At 36.5% G+C, this 22965-nt stretch overlaps 1 protein-coding gene across 6 annotated transcripts in view; it reads right to left on the bottom strand.

The window, feature by feature from the left end:
• Positions 1-22965, bottom strand: part of LOC150087330 (FK506-binding protein 15-like) — a 373115-nt gene that overhangs the window by 78271 nt on the left and 271879 nt on the right. For all 6 annotated transcript variants that reach the window (XM_090371133.1, XM_090371131.1, XM_090371135.1 and 3 more), the window contains 4 exons: positions 21921-22001; positions 18774-18923; positions 11553-11660; positions 7856-7931 (listed from right to left, as the gene is read on the bottom strand). In XM_090371133.1, the coding sequence (XP_090227259.1) occupies positions 7856-7931; positions 11553-11660; positions 18774-18923; positions 21921-22001 (415 nt within the window). The remainder of the gene's footprint in view (positions 1-7855; positions 7932-11552; positions 11661-18773; positions 18924-21920; positions 22002-22965) is intronic.

Raw genomic sequence — 22965 nt, 5'->3', positions numbered from 1 at the left:
GGTTTGAATTATGCCTTTAAATAATTTATTTAGTATATTGTAAAGTTTATTTTGAATAATTTTTTTTTTCCTGTTTGATTTTTATAATATTATAAATATAATTTTTTGAAAGTTACTTTCATCGATATTTAGTTATAAAATAATAAGAGAAGTTTATCTCAATATAGTACATAGAACACTTCCATATGATACACTCCAGAAATTAAAATGAAAAACTTACATTAGAGCAAAAGGCTCAAGCTAATGGGAGTGCTGTGGCTCAGGGGAGAACTGGGGGGGTCGTCAGTTGCTCTCTGAATCACATCCTTTTAAAATGCACTATGTGCTTGATGTTTGTGGAGCAGTCAGGTACGGGACATGATACTGCCATGGGGGATGCCTTTGTATGTGCGCGATGCAAGGAGTGTAAGGAAATCAGGCGACAACTCAGCGTTGTTATGGGCCTATATGAGAGCTTGAAGAACAGGATGGATGCCCTCGAAGGATTAAAAGTGAGGGCCCATCAAGCTCTCAGCTGCCCACACCAATGCCAGAGCTTGCACTTGGGCATCACGCAACATAGCGGCAGCTCCCAAGGCAGAATGCGCTGGTCCCAAAGGAACTAGTAGTTGTTGGTGACTCTATTGTCAGGGAAACGAGGAACATGCTTTGTAAAAAGGATAGGTGGAACAGGAGACCAGGGTATGTCTGCCAGGGGCAAAGGTTGATGAGGTTGTAGAGCGGATATCATCTTTTAAGGGCACAAAAGGTGATAATAGTTGTACACGTTGGCACTAATCATATTAAGAGTAGGAGACCAATGGAATTACTTAACAAGTACAGGTCACTGATGAAAAAAAGCCGTGAATTAGGGTTGAATTTGAAAGTGTCTTCAATTCTGCCCAGACACGATAGGGGGGAGTATATGATGAGAGCCCTGTCAATCAATTCGGCCCTGGAAAGATTGTGCAAGGCTCAAGTGGTAGAATTTTTTTCAGCCTGGTCTGTTAACAGGAGAGACTGCTTCTACAGGGATGGGATACACTTAAATAGAAAGGGTGCAAGAAATGTTTGCTGATGCTATCGAGGCAGTGTTAGGTGGGTCGGAAAACTGCTAGATTGGGGGATACAAGGACTAATTTTTTTTTTTTTTTTTTTTTTTTGATTTGGTAGTTGTTGGCGCATCGGCTTCTGTGGCCATATTGCACCTCCCAAGGTTTTTTGCAGTACTTTGATCCAAGCCCGAGGCGGGAATCGAACCCGCGACCTTTGGGTTGCCGGGCAGGTACTTTACCCACTCAGCTAGCCCGGTCGGCTTACAAGGACTAATAGATTACCAGTAGCCACTGGCAGAGGTGAAAGTGATTCTTGCACTGCTTCTATTGGAATAAGCAGCAGCTTGGAAAATAAGATGCAGGATATTTCAGAGTCTGCTGGGAGTCATTGGGGTACAAGTAAACACATGGGTTGTGTTAGAGTAGCTAAGAAAAAGAACAGGAGCATGTATACTTGCGTGTACACCAATGCTAAGACTGGTAAATAATTTTGATAAATTTGAGGTATTGCTCAAAGCATCAAAGGCAGATATTTTTGGGATATCAGAGACATGGTGTCACACAGATATAAGTAATGCAGAACTGGAATTTGGGGAGTACAACGTCTACAGAAAGGATAGACAGGATAAGAAAGGAGGAGGGGTTATGCTATTAGTTAAGAAACACATAAAATTCAAGGAAGCGAAGCTGGTCGACAGTGCAGTGTTGAGTCAGTTTGGTGTGACATAAGCATTGGGAGATCGAAATCGAGAGTAGGAGTGTGCTATAGGCCTAATGACTGATGAGTATAATAAGAAACTGTACAGGGAAATAGAGTGGACCAGTAAATCAAAGTGTCTTATAATGGGGGATTTCAATTTCCCAGATATTGACTGGAATTTGTGGGTTGGTCACTCACACACTAGCAAGGCTTTTGTGGATTTATTGGATGATTGTTTTCTAAATCAGCATGTTCGGGAGGCAACTAGAGGAAGCAATACTCTTGATTTGATTATCAGTAGTGATTCTTCATGCATTAAGAATCTGCAGATACAGGAACCACTAGGTGGCAGTGATCACAGTGTGCTGAAGTGGCATTTACTCAAGGAGGTAACTACTATCAGGGGTAAAGGGAAGGGTTATTGCTTTCGTAAAGGCGACTAAGATGGTCTGAGACAGTATTTAAATTCTATACAGTGGAACCAACTGATGTTACCAACAGCAAACTCAAAATGGGTAGCATTCAAAGAACTTATCTTGGAAGCTACTAGGCTTTATATACCAACCAAGAAATATTGTTCAAGGTTTAGGCCTAAATGGATGTCAGATGAACTAATGAGACATATGGCAGAGAAGAAAAATGCATGGGATACATATAAATTAACATGTGACACAGAAGCCTATGATAGATATAAGTTTATCTGTAACCAAGTTACAAAGGAGGTTAGGCAGGCGAAGGAAGATTACGAGAAATCTTTGGCAAGGGATGCAAAGAAAAACAGCAAGGAGTTCTTTACTTGTGTAAACTCTAGAAGTAAGGGGATGAATCAGATTTGTCCACTTGATATCAATGGTTCAACTGTTCATGATTCTGCTCAGGTAGCTAACAAACTAAATCAATATTTTGCATCTACATTCACACATGAGGAGTTATTCAGGAAGGGGAATGCCAAAGATGAAGTAAACACTGGCAGTAAACTAGATGATATTGTAATAATTGAGAGTAAAGTGGAGGAGAAATTGTTGAAGATAAATACAAGAAAGGCACCTGGGGTGGATGGGATCTATCCAGTTATATTAAAGGAGGCAGCAAAGGAAGTAAGCAATCTGTTAGCCATAATTATGAGAGCTTACTTGGACTCAGGGGAGGTACCCGCAGACTGGAGATGTGCAAATGTGACCCCAATTCACAAAGGAGGATCAAAGGCTGACACAAGTAATTATAGGCCTGTGAGTTGAACTTCTGTTCCAGGAAAATTAATGGAACAGAAGTTAAACTCACAGGCCTATATCATTTCAAGAAGGATGTACAGCTGCTGGAACGAGTACAGAGAAGGGCAACAAGGTTAGTGAACGGAACGAAGGGTTGCTCTTACGAAGAAAAGCTTAAGTTTTGCAAATTACAGTGTCTGGAGACTAGGCACCGGCGAGGTGATCTGTTAGAGGTGTACAAAGCCTTGAATGGGTTGAGCATGCTCAATGCTGATGGGATTCTTCCTCTTGCTCAGAATAATCACCTGAGAGGGCATAAATTTAAATTGAGGAAAGACAGATGTAGGGTAGAAGTGCGGAAATTTGCCTTCAGCCAGCGGGTAGTTGGTTGGTGGAACAGACTTCCATCCCTTGTTGTGGAAGTTGATAGCCTAAATAAATTTAAGGCTCAGCTGGACAGGTATTTCAAACGAACGGAGGGGTGAAGTGGAAGGGCTTTTTTTTTTTTTTTTTTTTCTTTTGGCTGATGCTGCATAAGCTTGCTTTCTTGCACCATATGCCTCTACTAATGCTAATGCAACTGATAAATTAAAAAATAATTAAAAATCAATTTAATACAATAAAACTCAATTTAACACAATAAAAAATATGCATTAAATTGAGTTTTATTGTGTTAAATTGATTTTTAATTATTTTTAAATTTATTTGTTACTTTAATGTAAGTTTTTCGATTTTTTCGTTTTAATTTCTGGAGAGTATCATATGAAAGTGTTCTACGTACTATACTGTGGTAAACTTCTCTTATTATTTTACAAACATTGATATCAATGTAGAACATATCGAGCATTACAGCTCTGGTTCATACTATCTAATTGATATTTAGTAAATTTTACAATGGTTGTGAAATTTGTTCCAAGTGAATTGTTGTGAAATTTGTTCTGCCCTGAAGACTTCATCAGAAAGTATCATGACTCATACAGAAATAGTCAATGGTGATTTCCGGGTGAGTCATGATTTTATTCTTTGCAGAACCTGTGGCATGTATTCCAAAGTTGACTTAGTGGATAATCATAGCTCACCTGGGAATTATTTTCTTTGTCACCATTGTATGGGTTGTTCTGATCTTAAATTAAAATTTAGTGCATTGGCTAGAACAATTTGAGTCACTGAAAAAAACGGATTCTTCTCCTTGAGAATAATGTATTGGGAGTCTGTCAGGGACTTACTGGGAGGCACGATCACCAGGAAGGAGCCTCCTAGCATCCATCCACTGGCACGAGGAGCCGGACCAGGGAGTAAAAGACACCTGGCGGGTTGTCCACACTCCTGCAGGAGCGAGAGTGGGGAGGGCCAAGGAAAGAGCAGAGAAGAGACAAGAAAATGGAAGACAGGCAAGATAGCAGGGGATGACAGAGCATAGGCATCCCCCCCAGGTGAAAAGGAGCAGGAAGAGTGCTAGGTGCAGTTGTGGAAGTCCTGGAGGACTGTGGGTAGGAAGAAGAGAACAGGTAAAGTTCAAATTAAAGAGTCCAGGATTGTCACAATGGAGAATCATGGAGCGGCGGCAGGGCTGGCCTCAATTTTCAATTTCATGGCTGGAAGTTTCCGGTGCTGGGTATCAGTTGCTGTGTGGAGGAGTTTATCCAGGAGTAGTGTTCAGGAGTTGCAGGTGATGCCAGCGACAACGAAAGACCTCGTTGGCATAAGTGGTTAGTGCACGGAAAGCATTGTTAGATTCCAGTAACTTGGTTTCTGGCTGAAGTGATGTAGTGTGGAGGTCTAGGAGTAGTTGGATTCTTAGGTCTAAGTATACGTTGCATGAGTGCATCATGTGATCCCAGTCTTCAGGTTCTCCACAGGTACAGAGGGCATCCTCGACCAGGCCGAACTCTAGAAGGTGTCTCTTCCTATTAACTGACCCGTGGCCAGTTAATAGGAAGGAAGCATAGAGGTTTGGGAAGAACCAAGTGGAATGTTGTTTGTTGATGTAGGTTACCTCGGGGAGGAAAAGTTTAGTAGTTATTCCAGCAGGTTTGCCATAGGTTTATCAATTCTAGCCACACATGTTTATGTTCCTGTTTGATGTCAGTATCAGTACGGGTTTGAATAGTGAGGAATTCAGCTTCCTTAATCTTCGTGATGGCATGTGAGAGTCCGATAAAAGCAACGTGGAGGTCCAAGGGGAGGCAGCCTGTTAGTAGCTGTAGGGCAGCAGTTGATGTCGTTCTACATGCACAGGTCATTTGTAGTAGCATAAGTTGTTGAATTTGCTGAATTTTACATTGAGCATGCACTAAAGTCATTCAGTGGTACCATACTGCAGCCCCATATGTGACAATTGGTATAAATACTGCTGAGTATAGAAGGCGTTGAGTTGGTCCTTTAAGATCCCAGTCCTTGTGGGTAAAGTGTGCTAACATAGTGATGTAATTTTTTATCTTTTCTTTGATAGCTTGGATATGGGGGATGAAAGTTCTCCTGTCGTCCAAAATTACTCCTAAGTACTTCACTGATCAGTAGTTTTTCAGTGGGCGGCTATTAAAACATATGGTAGGAGGTCTGGAGAAGTCCAGTTTGCCTTTTAATAGGAGGGTTTGCTCTTCTCAGTGGAGACTGAGAGTTTATTTTCCGTGGCCCATATGGACAGAGGCAGATTATGAGAAATCGCTAGCAAAGAGAGCAATGAGTGAGAATAAGGAATTCTTCACATATATAAATGCAAAACTAGATCGAACCCTTATGTAATGGACATTGGATAGTATTAGATACCCTAGCTGATGCAGATGAACTCAACAGTTCATCTGCAATATTTACAGAAGAAAACCTCTTTATGTCAATGAGAAATTATGGGAGTGAAGTTGAAAAAACTGTAATTAATGATGTTGAAATTTCACGATTATTTAATGAAAAAACTTTTGAGTGTACAGGCAAGTAAGGCTCTTGGGGTTGATGGCATATACCCTATAATTTTAAGAGAAGTGGCAATTGAGTGCATTGAATAATTGAGGCTAATTATGAGAGCATCACTGTACTCAGGAGAGATTCCGTTGGATTGGATAAGTGCCAATGAATCTCCAATATATAAAGTTAGTTCTAAGAGTGAAGTGGAAAATTACCGACCGGTCAATCTAACTTCAGTAGTAGGGAAAAAATCACGTTTAACAAATCTGGTTAGCTATTTTGAAAGGGTCACTCATGAGCTGGATTTAGGGAATAATTTTGACATTGTTCATTTGGATTTCAGCAAAGCATTTGACTCAGTCCCACATGAACAGTTACTTTATAAGCTGGAACAGGTTGGAATCATAGGGAAATTTCTTAGATAAATAGCAGGATGGCTTCAGGGCAGGAGGCAGAGGGTTGTGATAAATAGTTATTCCTCAGATTGGGTTGATGTAAGAAGTTGAGTTCCCCAAGAATCAGTATTAGGACCACTGTTCTTTTTGATTTTCAGAAATGACATCGATGAAGGGATAGAGGGAGTGATGTCCAAATTTGCAGACGATTTAAAGATTGGTAGAGTAGTTAATGATTACCGCCAAGCAGAGCTTCTCCAGAGTGACCTGGACAGACTTCAGAGATGGTAAGAAAAATGGCAGCTATGCTATAATCCAGCAAAGTGTAAGGTGGTAGTAACCTGGGGAACAGTAACCCCAAAATAACATACACTTGGTGAAGTTGAACTAAAGCCAGTAGTGGAGGAAAGGGACTTGGGTGCTATGATATGGTCAGACATGAAGTTCTCCAAGCATTGTAGACAGGTTACAAGGAAGGCCCATGGTGTCCTATTGATGATTTATCGAACATTTGCTAGTAGAGATAAGGAAGTCATAATTCCATTATATAAGGCCACACCTGGAATACTGTGTTCAAGTATGGAGACTGCACCTAAAGAAAGACGCTGAGCTTTTTGAAAGGGTCCAAAGACGGGTAACATGCCTGGTGAGTTTGGCAAAAGGGCATCCATATGAGGAAAGACTTCGAATATGTGGGATGCAGAGCTTGGAAACTAGGCACCTTACAAATTTGATTGAGGTGTTTAAGGCTCAGAGGCATGAGTAAAATGAGTGAAGACAAAATTTTCACAGTTATAAATGCATTCAAGGTATGGGGGGAGATGTTTAGACTGAATTTCAGGAAGCTTTATTTTAGCCAGCAAGTTATAAATTACTGGAATAAGTTACTACCTACAATGGTGGTAGAGGCTGACAGTTTGGGGAAATTTAAAGGTTAACTGGATAATTATCTATGGGAGGAGGGAAATGCATAGGTTGTCTATTTCCTTTTCTTTACGGAGTAGCAAGTTTACAAAGCTTAAAAAATAGGAATGAAGAGAAGATTCTGAAAAATTTTTTTTATGTGATTGGGAGATTTCATGGAAAGGGAAACATTTCACCATAATAAGAACATAAAAACCGACAGAATTCCAGCTTTCGATATCATCACAAATGCAATCAGATTGAGTTTACTACCCATTTATAATAGATTGCACTAACAGAAAAGTCCAATAAACCAGGAACTGCAAAATGTTTTATGGTAGTTTGGTGCTGGGTTTTGTGTTCACCTAGTGTTATTCACAGATGAAATCGTGCATGATCCAACACAAAAATTGCATTATACTTGCACTGCTCCCTAATATAATAATCACATTGGAGTAAATTCACATTGCAAAAATGCACGTTATAGCAGAACTGACTGTGCTGGTTGAGAATTTCAACCTTTGGGAGAAATAAATGATAAAAAATTAGTCGTTTCCACCTAATTTCAGAATTTTAGTTCTTTTTTAATTTCTTGTTTTTTTTTTTTTTTTTTGAGCTCCACCTTTGAAAGTTTTACTGTATAAAAATTATGAATCCCAAACATTAAAAAAAAAATAAATAAAATAAAAGAAAATATAAAAAAAATCATACTTTTGTCTGTTTCATCAGCTACTGATGATGATAATGACATCTGTTGTCTGCCTTCTAACAGCTGGAGGGTAACTGCCTGAAAAAAAATTAGATATACATTTCAAATGTAACACAATTTTAACTTTAGCGTAAATGCCAGTGGAGCAAACTAATTTTAAAAATAGTGTTTAAGTCACTTTTTAAAATAGTGATATTACTGACATCTTATATCTCTTATTACTTATTTTTGCCCTAATTTATGGATTTCTTATACTGTTACTATCATTATACATAGTACAGTCAATCAAGGTATTCTCAGACTGGATGCATCACTGCAGTATATAAAATGTGGTTATTTACTACCTGTCAAACTGCAAGTTCCAATGTACATTTACATACACATAGAAGTTGGTTCATTAATTGGCACATGTTTTGTTGTCATGTGCATTTGGAGTGTATTTTATCATATTTTTGAGTATGAAAAATGCCAAATTTGGAATACTGTGCAAACATCAAATTTTGTTGATGCTTAAGGAAATCTGTTTCTGATGTACTGAAAATTGCATCAAGTAATGAAACAATATACAGGGAAGATCCTCCATCTTGTCTGAATAGCATCATCAGTTCAAAGAGCAAAGAAAAAGTTTAGCAGATGCTGACTGTGCTGGAAGACCTTTAGCATCTCATATGTCTGAAAAAAATTGAAATCGAAAAATAAAAAATAAAAAATAATGGGAAATTAACTTCTCAGATATAGACTGGGACTTGTGGGTTGGTCACAAACACACTAGCAAGGCTTTTGTGGATTTATTGGATGACTGTTTTTGACAGCAGCATGTTCGAGAGGCATCCAGAGAGAAAGAGAGTAATATTCTTGATGTGATTACAAGTAATCAGTGTGCTGATGTGGGATTTACTCAAAGATGTATCTGCCATCAGGGGTAAAGGGAAGGGTTTTTGCTTTTGTAAAGATGACTATGGTAGTCTGAGACAGTTTTTAAATTCTATACAGTGGGACAAACTGATGATGTTACAAACAGCAAATTAAAAATGGGAAGCATTCAAAGAATTAATCTTGGAAGCTATTAGGTTTTTCATAACAACTAAGAAATACTGTTCAACATTTAGGCCTATATGGATGTCAGATGAACTAATGAGACTCGTGGGACAGAAGAAAAATGTATGGGATGTATATAGATTATCAGATGACACAGACGCCTATGGTAGAAATAAGCTGGTCTGTAATCAAGTCATTAAGGAGTTTATGCAGTGAAGGCAGATTACAAGAAATCTTTGGCATAAGATGCAAAGAAAAACAGCAGAGGGTTCTTTACTTGTGTAAACTCTAGAAGGAAGGAAGAGATGAATCAGATTGGTCCATTTGATATTGATGGTTCAACTGTTGATGATCCTACTCAGGTAGCTGATAAACAATGAGTATTTTGCATCTACATTCACACATGAGGAATTCTGTAAGGAAGGGTAGGAGACCGGCAGAATTACTTAACAAGTACAGGTCACTGTTGAAAAAAAGTCGTGAATTAGGGTTGAATTTGAAAGTGTCTGCAATTCTGCCCAGACACGATAGGAGGGAGTATATGATGAGAGCCATGTCGATCAATTCGGCGATGGAAAGATTGTGCAAGGCTCAAGGAGTAGAATTTTTTTCAGCCTGGACTGTACTTGTTAACAGGAGAGACTGCTTCTACAGGGATGGGATACACTTATTATGCAAGAATATTTGCTGATACTATCGAGGCAGTGTTAGGTGGGTCGAAAAACTGCTAGCTTGGGGGGGGGCCAAAGACTAATAGATTAACAGTAGCCACTGGTAGAGGTGAAAGAGATTCTTGCATTGCTTCTATTGGAATGAACAGAAGCCTGAAAAACAAGATGCAGGATATTTCAGAGACTGCTGGGAGTCATTGCAGTACAAGTAAACACATGGGTTGTGTTAGGGTAGCTAAGAATAGAAACAGGTGCATGTATACTTGCGTGTACACCAATGCTAGGAGTTTAGTAAATAAATTTGATGAATTTGAGGTATTGTTCAAAACATCAAAGGCAGATATTGTTGAGATATTAGAGACGTGGTGTCACACAGATATAAGGAATGCAGAACTGGAATTTGGGGAGTACGTCTACAGAAAGGATAGACAGGGAGGAGGGGTTATGCTATTAGTTAAGAAACACATAAACACAGAAACACAACCTTTTTCTTGTAAAAATTTTGGTTATTAGGAAATTAAAAAGTGCACCTTATTCTTTCTGTTGTAATTACCTGGACAACTAGAAACACTTTCTAACCATTATTAACAAAAAAACACTTAAACCTATATGAACCTAAAAATCTGTGCTTGTACAATCAGTACACAAAGGTCACTAAAGGAAGACAATGATTGTCTCTTTGTGATCATGTCAGCAACAAAGCCAAATCCAGTTGTTAGGCTTTATTATTCAAAGGGTGCTGCTTTAACCAGGTTACTCATTTTTTCTCATGGATATGGATTTTCTCAATGAGGGCTTTCTACGAGGTTGATATGCTTTCAGGTCACTCATCACAAATCTTCATTGGACAGTTTCATCACTTGTATTTACCCCAGTATGCTTCTTTCACATGGATTTCCAGGTCTGTGGAAACCAGACATAAAATCTATGCATCTGAAGCATCTATTCCTCTGTGATTGTTTTGCATTACAATCAGAGAGGCACAGACACTTCAGAACTGTCCTATGGTGCAGTACTTTTCCGTTTCATTCTGGCTCCAGTCTCATGTTTCTTTTAAGTAACTTTGACACAGGGGACTGGTTATAGCCAACTTTTGTAGATATATGTCAACTAAAAAAATTCTTTCCATCAAGAGCAATAATTACACCTTTCTTCCTTGAAGTTAACTAAGTATACATCAAACCACTGAAGAGAGAGAGAGAGAGAGCAGCAATGGATGCTTTTATAAACAAGATGATGCAATATCATCTTTAAATGACATAACTTTACCCACAGGGTGAGTAATTAAGGAAATAATAAACTTTAAGAGGTTGATGCAATTTATATGGCTGCCACTGTATGGGTATGTACAAATATTATGTTCATCAAAGTGTGTTAAATTAACATACTTTGATGAATATAGTGTGTTAAATGAACTGGTCATTACACCACAAATTTATTCATTCTCCATTAAAACAAAATTTTTTGATATGCCATTCATGCTCCTGCTATAGATCAATATTATTATAGAAGTGTATAAAAATAATTAAGCATAAAATGTTTAAATCTCAAACAAAAACAGAAATATTATGAAGTATATTTTAATCATATTCATTTCAGTGTTTGACCAAAAAATTGTAAATTTTTCAGGCAAAAATAAAATGTTTCATTGTATAGTACTAAATAAAATTTAGTACTATACAATGAAACATCTGATCCATACTTATGCTATCAAAATAAGGAAATCAATAACCCCAAGTAAATTCAGAGTAACAGTCTCAATTACATGAGATAAAATGCTAATGTCCATGAGTTGTCGAACACCCTATTCTGTACATAGAAACAAACTAAGCCTGCTACAAAGGAAAATAAGTAAATTATTAACCGTAAATATAGCTGGTGGTACACTTTGAAATAGGATTTATTGAGTAAAAAAAAAAAAAAAAATTTAATTACTTAAATACATTTCTCATTGAAAATTAATGAAAACAAATTAGGAAAACAGACTTACTCTTATTGTATCCAATATAATCTGCAAAATATCAGTACCTAAGTAATATTCTTCTTTTCCAAATTCCATTTGAAAAGATCTGTATAGGCCATTCATAACCTTTTTAATCTAGTAAAATGATAATTAAGCATAAAATGTTTAAATCTCAAACAAAAATATTATCATTTTAGAATTAGAAAATTTCTTAGAACTTAAAATTGTGGAAAAATACCAGATTCAGAGTGTTAAGGAGACATTTGTCTTTTTCCAAGGTTCCAACATTATTATTATTATTATTATAAGCTATATGGTGCAAGGAAGCCTGAAGCTTATGCTGCACCAGCCAAAAAAAAAAATTCCCCAGTTACCCTGATTGAGAGAGAGAGAGAGAGAGAGAGAGAGAGAGAGAGAGAGAGAGAGAGAGAGAGAGAAGAATGATGATATCCAGCTCAGGATCCTGAGTGTGCCAAGTCCATACTACCAGATGTGGGCCTCTGGAGTAAAATTTTTGCATTGCTTCAATCATGAAGTATGAGCACATAATAGATATTTGATGTTTAAAACAGTGTTTGCAAGCTAGCACCAGATAGTCCACCGGACCAGCATATCCAAACTGGGGGTCCGCAGACCCACGGGGATCCCTCGACCAGTTCCAGTGGGTCCGAAAAATGTTGGTCGACCATACATATATATATATACAGTCAATCTTCGTATAGCACGATAGCTGTGTTCCTAGAAACCCTCGTGCAATATAAACAACAGGCCCTATGAGAAAAATAGGGTTAGGTGCCGACCACCCAAGATTGAACACACATTCGTAACCAAAACATTACCAAACACAATAAATAATTGTAATAAAATACGTAAGTATTTTATTACATAATAAAATATTGCTAATGCTTTTGCTTCTATCGTAGGCAAACTTGTTTTTTGTTTGATTTTCTATCCGAGTGGGCAGGAGCGGGAGTGCAGTAGCACACGCTCTTTGAGTAGACCGGGGTTCAAGCCCCTGACTGCTGAATACGGTCGATCTGCCAACCCACACTGGACCAGCGTGGCAGATTATGGTCCATTTCCCTCAGCATGAATTGTTGAGGAGGCTTCCACCCTGCAGTGGGTTGATAATGGCTGCACTTTACTTTTTTCTATCCAAACAGATGATAGCCGTTCCATCTCTTCCAATTCTTTGTGTCTTAATCTAATGGATTTTAATTACACTTTGAGTTGTTCCTGCTATGAAAGTTGTTTTTATTTTCTCTGCATTCTTTGTAATTCTCAGCGAGGCGCCTCCATAGCCAGGTGAGAAGGAGCAGCAGTGCGTAGCACACACTTCTTGATTAGACCGGGGTTCGAGCCCGTCAATTACAAATACGGAGGATGTCCTGGAGCAATATGGCCTTTGTTGCTAATGCTCCTAAAAACCAAATAACAAACAATTCTCAGCATTGCCTCATTTAAGTCTGTAGCACATGCAATATCACATGATCTTTCATTTTGCTCAAAGCGTTTCACAATTTCATATTTTTTCTCTATCAACAGAGGTGAACTGGCCATAAGCCTTACTGGGGAAACCCAGGTAGGCCAGAGGCCGGTGTGATTTTGACCATAAACCATAGTATGAGACCACTATAAATTTTCCCGAGTAAGAATTTTTGACCCAGTCTGCCTCTGTTTATCGATATTGCTTTTCTTTTTCTCTCCGAATCTGCAGTGTCTTCACCAGGACGCTTCCTTTTCACACCTTTTAAGTATTTTACTCATTTTTAGGGAATAAAGCACAATTACAAAACGAGGAGGCATGCTTGATACACATAAACAAAGCTGTGCACGTGTAGCAACTGAATAAACAACACCGTAAAGGCAGAGATACACTATTAACACCTCGCATTTTACTAAAGCACATTTATAGGGGTTACTACCATAAAACAAAAACAATTTCCAGTTGCGTTTCTGTTAGTGGAATCTGTTATAAACTGGTAGTAAACTCGATCCAATTGCATTTGCGTTTATATCGATAGCTGGAATTGTGTTGGTTTTTACGTTATTATGGTGAAACGTGTTTCTCCTTCACTGATATAAAAAACAAATACATTTTCAGAATCTTCTCTTCATTCCTATCGTGTTGCGTTCGCTTCGGGTGATTCTGTGTTCAACTGCCATTTCTTGTAAATACAAAGGTGAATCGTGCATAAGCGAATTCGGTTCATGTTATATAAGATATCATTCCCCTATTTATAAATCATGTATGATCAAATTAGTGTTGTGTAAACACGTGTTATACGAGGACTGACTGTATATATACACAGAGTGTCTCAAAAATATTGGTATAAACGTTTAGGGGAGGTAGGTAACATCCAATGGAATGTGAATTGCATAGGAACCCATAACCGAAAACGTCACCGTAAGTCGGTACACAGCACTGTTCATCAGTTCGCAAGATGGAAAATTTCTGGTTTACTCATTCAAGCAGTAGTCGCCGCATGAAGAGCTTGCATCGATATACAAACTGTGAGCCGGCAGACATGCACCTAGTGTATGGATTAGCAGAGAGCAATGGACGAGCTGCTCAATGAATTTATGGAGAACACTTCCCAGACAGACATATACTGGACCACCGTTTGTTTGCGTGTGTGCATCAAAATTTGTGCAATTATGGGTCATTTAGAGGTAACAGGAGTAGTGCGGGCAGACCACATTCGACGCAAACTCCAGCCATGGAAGAAAGTGTGTTGAATGCTGTCCAGAATAATCCTACTACCAGCACACGTGCCGTTGCCTATGCCTTAGGAGTGTCTCGTTGCAGTGTACAGAGTGTCTGGCACGACGATTCCTTACACCCCTTTCATTTCCAAAGGGTTCAGTTACTGCTCCCCCAAGATCATCCTGCACGTGTGGCTTTTGCGCAGTGGTTTCTCCAAGAAAGTGTTCAAGACTTGAATTTTCCAGCCTATGTTTTGTTCACGGATGAGGCTTATTTCACTCGGGAAGGCTTATTCAATCAGATGCTCATGTGTGGGCTCACGACAACCCACACGGTGTGCGCCCCCATGCGGCACAACATCACTTCACAATAAATGTGTGGGCAGGTATGGTCAGTGACTGCTTAGTCGGCCCATACCTGTTACCATCCCGCATGAACTCCCTAAATATTGGATCTTTCTTTAACAAGTTCTACCAGGGTTACTTGATGATGTTTCAGCAAATGTGAGATGCAACATTTGGTTTCAACATGACGGGGTGCTGCCCATTATGGAAGGTGTGTTCGTGACCATTTGAACAGGCGTTTTGGGCGTCGATGGATTGGCCGTGGTCAACCCATTGCCTGGTCTCCATGCTCACCTGATTTATCGAGCCTTGATTTCTTTCTGTGGGGGACCCTCAAATCTATCGTGTATGAATCGTCTATGGAGACGGAAATGGATCTCGTGGCAAGACTCGTCTGTGCTGCTGCTACTGTCAAAGAAACTCCAGGTGTGTTCGACTGTGTCCGCCAATCCATGCTGCGTCGGTGTAACACATGCATTGTGTCTCACGGTGGAACCTTCGAGCATCTGTTGTAACATCATGAAATGCATCCATTTCATACTCCATTGTTAATATTACGTCAAGTAAATGTTTGCCACTAATTACTACCTTGCATAATTTCTGCTTCTTGTGCCTCTGCTACTACTTTCCCGTGACGTTTCCGGTTATGGGTTCCTCACATTCTTTTAGATTTTACCTACCTCCCCTAAACGTTTGTATCAATATTTTTGAGACACCCTGTATATATATATATATAGAAAGTGTGGTTTGTAGAATAAATAAAGTTTCTGTGAAAATGGAAATGAAAAGTCCAGAAAGTGCCAGAACTAAGAGACGTTTAAGGGACAGTAGAAAGTGGAAGTGAAGTAGTGGTTAAACAGGTTAAAGAATTTGAAAAACCTAGTGCAAAAATGAATTAGGACTGAGGGGAAAAAAAAAAAAAGGAATAAGTAAATAAATAAATAACACTATATTCAGATATGGGAGGGAAATTTTAGCAAGAGGTTGAATCAGGAGATGGCAAATATGCATAATCTGAATATAGTAGATGAAAATATGATACATAGCCAGGAAATTCATTAGGGGATTACTCCTGACTACTCCTGATCAGGCACTGCGTTTCCAAACTTGTCTGTAGTATTAGAAAAAGGGGGACAAAAATGGAGCCCTTTATCATAATATTTGTAGACAAGGTAGTCTCTATGCAGTGTAAAACATGTAAATTAAAATAAATCATATTTTCATCTACTATATTCAGATTATGCATATTTGCCATCCCCTGATTCGACCTCTTGCTAAAATTGCCCTCCCATATCTGAATACAGTGTTATTTATTTATTTACTTATATATTACTTTTTTTCCCCCCCTCAGTCCCAGTTCATTTTTGCACTAGGTTTTTCAAATTCTTTCACTTGTTTAACCACTACTTCATTTCCACTTTCTACTATCCCTTAAACTTCTCTTAGTTCTGGCACCTTGTGGACTTTTCAAAGTGGAGAATGAAATATCTGGGGATAATTGTACAATCAGATATGAATTTCTCTCAGCAACACAGACACACTACCAGGACAGCTCATGGTGTTTTTTCAACAGTATATAGGAATTTTGCTAGCAGGGATAAAGAGGTGATTATACCATTGTATAAGGCAATGGTCAGGCCATGCCTCGGATACTGCGTACAGAGTAGGGCAAAGATTGGTGAAGGGAACAAAGGGGCACTCTTACCAAGAAAGGCTTCAGTTCTGCCTAGGCACTTGTGAGGTGATCTCATGCTGAGAAAGTTGACAGTCTGATTAAATTCAAGGAAGAACTAGACAAACTATTGGAGGAATGAATAGGTAAAATGGGAGGTGTTTTTTTTTTTTTTTTTTTTGGCTGATGCTGTATAAAGCTGGCATCATTTTCCACTGCTAATGCTAATACTAATAAGTCAAGTCAATTCAAGTGATATCCTCTGAAATATAATTTTATTAGAACTTACACTTACTTGGTACTATACCAAATTATCCAGTCTCAGCATATGAAAGCATTAGCCTAGAAACTTTAAATAAAAAAAAAATATATATGGTTCCTTCCACAGAAAAGACTATTAACTAGTTTAAGACACTTGAATAATGGGCTAGACTTTTGTTCAAATTCTTAAAACTAATTTCATTGAACTTTAATATATTGTCAAATTGCTTTTAACTTGGTCTGATAATGCATATATTGAAAGCAGCTTCTCCATAAATAAACAGATTGTGTTAAAAAAACCTAATGATGCTGTTACAGTTTGAAAGGGTTATCATTCTGTTTTGTGGAACAATCTTCCTTTACATGTATTTCCTAAAAATTAGTCTACAGCAATTCAACTCTATAACAAGTATCTTCTGTCTTCCAACCTAAAACCTGTACACGGTAATAATAAGCACAGTACTAGAGATTCTAATATCTTTCATGTTTGCGGTTTTTATTTAAAAAAAAAAAAAAAAAAATTAAACTTTGAATGAAAATAAAAGACAGTCCAGAGTAGCAAAAAGCCAGTATGAAAAAAGTTTGGAAAAGAAGAGAAACCAAGTTATTGATAAGAATGCTGAAGAAAAAGTAGAAAATAAATCAATGCTAATGAAATTTGATTTTTGCAAGCACAGAGAAAAGAAAAGATGGAATAAAAAAAAAAAAAGGAGGTGCCAAGTGTCTAATTTTTCGAAATTTTGAAAGACCAAAGTGTTTTTTTCGAATATTTGATAGAACTGAATTCTGTCATTTTAAGTAAATTTAGAGGAAAATATGCCATTCTCTAAAGACATATGCGCTGCTATCCTCCACCCAATATTAATAACATTTTTGTGGAGCAGGTCTATTTGTTTTATACTTAATAATACAGTAACATGGAATACATGCCTCAGAAGTACTATCAGAACTGATATGCCTTAATACTACATTTATATTTTTATTATGTTGTACATGTCAAATGACTTGGGATGCTGCCATCTGAAAACTGTCTAGACTTGCCATCCAGCATACTGTTATGAAAAGAATAAAAAAAAAAAAATAAAAAAAGATGAAGAGCCTCAATAATGAGTGTCAGGCTATGTTAGGTAATTTTTCACAGGAAACTTGATTTTTCCACTCAGAAATATGAACTGCATGCCATCATAAATGTTCAAGGTCATGTACATTTTTACAACTAACCATGGAGAACAAGATCACAATATGTCATAACATACATTAATATAACATAACAATATGCTATGAATAAAGTTTATGGGAGCAAAGCCTAGAGAGAACAGCTGCACAAAATTAGCCTGAGAAGTTCAGAATCAGATGTTCAGTGACCACAAGCTGTCAAATGTTCCACTTGATATCAGAAGAATGATGAATGTTTTTAAACCATACTGTTTAAAAATGTTGACTCTGGGAGATGACTATGGTACCATCATTATATTACCGAAACCAAGTAAATGAGCATGGAATGGAAAGATACCTCTTTCCCACCACCAAGTCAGTAATGGTCAATATGAATCACAGGCAAAGTGATGCTTACATTTTATTTTGATCATCACAGACCACTGTTGATAGAGTTTCTCCATTCAAAGAGATTGAAACATTCTTGTACGTTCAGTGGACGACAACAACATCCAGGTCCTTCTAACAGCAAGCATTTCAATTGTGCATGATAATTCTATTCTACCATTGTCATTTCATGAGAAACTTTAAAACAATTTCAAATGGGAGGTCCCGAATCCCCCCCTTCACACCTTTAATATTTTTTGAAGGTAATAAAGGGACAATTCCAATCAGTTGATGTTGTAAAGCAGACAGCCTGTCAATCAATTCTTTTGACCTCAGCTTTAATCATTCTGTACTCAGGATAACAATTTCTCAGTGAAATGTTGGAAGAAACATGCATCTCAAAGGACATGAAGGTTTCACTTAGGCAATTTTTTTTTACAGTTTCTTCACTTTTCATTTCACCAACAATTATGTTACTAACAAGATAGAAATTTAAAACAGTATGTGTATTTACAAAAATAAAAATCTATATTTCATTTTAAAACTGCAGAAAAAAAAAATTGGAGATGTGTTTTCCTCCTATTCAGGATATAAATATAAGACATGAGCATTAAACATTAACAGAATATAAAGAAAACCATGTATATGGAATCAATTTAACAATTAATATAATAACAATTATTAAATTTATTAATATTACAAGTATTTGATAAATAATGTACTTGTGCTTCAAAGTCTTGATATGCTATCCTGTGAGCATCAGTGTTATCCGATTTGGCATTTTTCAACAGATTAATTTCTGATGTCAGCTGTGCTACTTGCAACTCATATTTCTCCTTCATGCATTCAGCTTGCTGATATAAGGAATCATGCTGGAAATTGAAGAATTTTTAATTACTTATAATGTTACAATAAGAGAGAAACATATACATGAGAGAGAGAGAGAGAGAGAGAGAGAGAGAGAGAGAGAGAGAGAGAGAGAGAGAGAGAGAGAACGGTATAATATATTTTTTTATGGCATTCTTTGTCAAACTGCAATTATTTTAATAATCACACCTTGAAGGTGTGTTATTATTATATAATTTTCTGCATGATCTGATTAATTTGTACTTTTGACTATTAAAAAATCTTAAATTTACCTACACAAAACTAATTCACTTAGCAAAAGCAAAACGTGTTAAATTAAAAGGGATAAAGCACTTCAAACACATATGAAATGAATATCTGTTTATTTACAATCAGAAATTGTATACAGATCAATCACATGCAGATGATTTGTGATATATTTAAACTACCAATTCTTCGGGATTGATATTGCTGCTATTTCAGAAGTACTTTACTCCTTTAAATTTATTTACATTAAATACAACAATGATACTCTAGTAAATTCTAAACCAAGGGGTTTCAAGTTAATCTTCATCAAAAACTTCAACATCCTTTTAAAACAAAATACCTGGGTTGTCTTCTGGTAGTTATAGCATCAACTGCAGATTAAAAAATAATTAAAAAACCATTGGCTATCTGCATGGCACAACAGAATAGTCTCAAACATGGTCAGCCCAAAAAATATTCCTTTTTGCTGCCCTAATATGTTCAAGTATAAATATGCAAATTTTTGATTCATCATATCTGAATATCATGCCTATTAATCTTTCAGAAAAACAGATCAAATTAATAATGTTGCATTTAATTATCCACTGTAATGTGCTGCAACAGCTGTAAGGATGATGGGCTTAGTTGAAGGGGCAGCTGCTTGGAAGAACATTTTGTGGTAACGATTTCTAAAATTAAATACTGTTATACCACGTTGAAGGGATAGTTGCAACCAATAAAGTTGAAAAGGTGCCAGCTGCATATGAGTAAAAATTAAAATAAAATTAAGATTGAGAAAATTCTAGAAATAATAAACAGAAGCCTGCATTCCACCTGGGAAGAACAGTACATGGTTTCCTGCTTAAAGTATGGTACAACTGCTACTGGAAACTAGCTAGGAAACTTCACTCCACTAAACCCAATAAATAAATATGCTTCTACTTATTTTATTTATTTCTGACATTTTATAATTCTTATTTTTATTTGGTAGTTTTATTTTTAATTTTCACTCATATGTAGGTGGCAGTTGGTACTTCTTCAGCATAATTTGTTGCAGTTTGCAATTATCCCTTCAATGTGATATAATAGTGTTTAATTTTTAGAAATCATTATTTGATCACACCATGTTTGATTATCATCTTTTAGGAAACACTTCATATTCCCCCTCATTTTACACAAAACTTATTGTTCAGTGAGAATTTTTTTTAGGAAATATGAAAAAGATCCACCAAGTGAGCACACCATTTGTGCATGGCACCAACCATTAACTGACAGAACTTTGAAGAGTGTGTTCAATAGCACCCCCCACCACACACACATGATAGAAAGCAGTTGAACTTTAATGATTTAAAAAACCATTTCGGACATTAGATTTATGTTTAATGAACTTTCTGTTTAGCATATGCTATTAAGTCAATATACACACAATAAATTTTTGAAATGGAAAAATCATTTTGAATTACTCAGAGAAAGTTTAAAAAAATAAACTAAAAGCAGGAAGAAATGAAATATATATGAATTTATAAGAAATATAATATTTGTAGAAGAATGAGAAATTTACTTCAATATGATATGTAGAACACTTCCTAATGACACTCTTCAGCAAATAAATGAAAATAAAATTAACAAAAATTAATATGGTAATAAAATTAATTAAAAAACAATCGACAAATTAAAACAAGTTCAACGCAATTTGCATTTGAATCAATTTGCATTGAACTTGTTTTAATTTATTAATTGTTTTTTAATTTTATTACTGGATTAATTTTATTTTCGTTTATTCGCTGGAGAATGTCATTATTATTATTATTATTATTATTAGCTACACGGCACAAGGAAGCCTAAGGCTTATGCTGCATCAGCCGGAAAAAAAAAAAAAAAAATCGTGAGTTACTCTGAGAGAGAGAGAGAAATAGAAGGGAATCACCAAGAAAGAGAAGAATGATAATATACAGCTCAGGACCCTGGGTGTGCCAAGCCCATACTCACCAGATGTGAGAACCTGGGGTAAATTAGGAAGTGTTCTACGTATCATATTGAGGTAAATTTCTCTTATTCTTCTATCTTCTACAAATATTGAAAATATTTAAAATAATTAAATGCACATGGCATAATACTTTAAGAGTTTAGTATCTATATAATATCGGTGTTTAGATACACCATAGACACTCTTAAAAAAACTACAAAGTAGTTGTTGTGGGCATCATTTGCTCTTTCTCATATTGTGCTCTGCCTTCACGACGAGTTGCCATGATACTGCACTACCTCAAATAAGTAACGCTTCACTAATAGAGAAGACTATTGTTACTTATTCTTAGTGAGTACCACCACCCAGACATGTTTCAAGGCTATTGGCCTATCATCAGTGGGTGGGCAGGTACCCTAGTATTGCAGACATGACGACCCAGTTGTGAAGTTAATCGCACAATATGAGAGATGCCAAAAGGTGTATAAGATAATATTTAAAATAATTAAATGCACATGGCATAATACTTTAAGAGTTTAGTATCTATATAATATCGGTGTTTAGATATACCATAGTCGTGAACAAGTCGTACAACATCGTTATGAAGGCAGAGCACAATATGAGAAAGAGCAAATGATGCCCACAACAACTACTTCGTAGTTTCTTTAAGAGTGTCTATGGTGTATTTAAACACCGATATTATACAAATATTGAAATACAACATAGAATGTATTGAGCATCATAGCTCTGTCTTATATTAATAAGAAATATAAATGAAGTTAGACTATCAAAAACCAGTAAAACAACAAACCTTCATTTTCCATATCTTTAAATTATCCAGTTCTTCTTGGTGATTTGAATTTGGCTCATTTTTTTTTTGAGACTCTTCAATCTAAAAATAAAGAAGTATTATTCAATTTTCAAGAAATAATATGCAAAGGAATCATTTGTTGCACCATGAGAGAAAGCCTGAAATTTTCATGAACACAATGATCAGAATTGACATGAGATTTTTATTAATAAATTATTCTATATAATTGGTTTCATCAGTATGTAGTGCTGCTGTTTATTTTTATGTGAATTTGAAAATGTGAAAAGTACCACGTCCATCTTCACCATGTGTGTCTGTCCATCCATCCACCTGCATATAACTTGACTTCAAGTTGATGAATATTCATGAAATTTTATATTTGGATCTTTTAGAAATAGTTGTTCAGCCACTTCAAATTTAATTAAAATTGGAGAAATATAAATCAGGCAATTTTTTTAACCCCCCCCATATATATCTTGAGTTATTTATATCTCAATGTATGCTTCAAACATTACTCAATAAGAAAAGTCAGAGTGAAGCGAATTTGCACAGCTAGTCCCTGAAAAGGTTTTATGCCCAGTTGCGATTTCATATTCTTTCCAGTTTCCTCCACTGCAGAAATTTATACATAAAGAGTATGTTTCAGAGGTTTAGCGCCATTACTGAAGAAGGAAAAGCCAAATCAAAACAAAATTTCGGCATGTTTGTTCAAGAAGATTTAAGGCTCAATACTGACTGCATAACCCTATTCTCCCCCTAACATACCCAATGGATATAAATGAGAATATGTTTCTGATGTTGAAAGTACATCAGTACCAAATTTTCAATGTATGTTTTGTTGGTCTCTGGAAAAGTTTTGGGCCAAATTCAAATTTAAAGCCTTTTGTCTGGCAAAATATCTGGCCATTCTTAAGCAGCCTCTTTCTGCTGCTTCAGAAGAGTCTGCAAAATTTTAGAGATTCCAAAATTTGTCTAGTGTGGTATTAACTAAAAAAGATTCAGATTCAGATGAAAAATGGGAATAGACAGATAGAACGTAAAAGTT

This window comes from Mastigoproctus giganteus, chromosome 4, assembly GCF_048544385.1.
Source record: "Mastigoproctus giganteus isolate SK-2022 chromosome 4, ASM4854438v1, whole genome shotgun sequence".
Taxonomy (NCBI): Eukaryota; Metazoa; Arthropoda; class Arachnida; order Uropygi; family Thelyphonidae; genus Mastigoproctus; species Mastigoproctus giganteus.
Note: the sequence above shows the minus strand (reverse complement) of the source record. Positions and strands in the feature narration are given on the sequence as shown.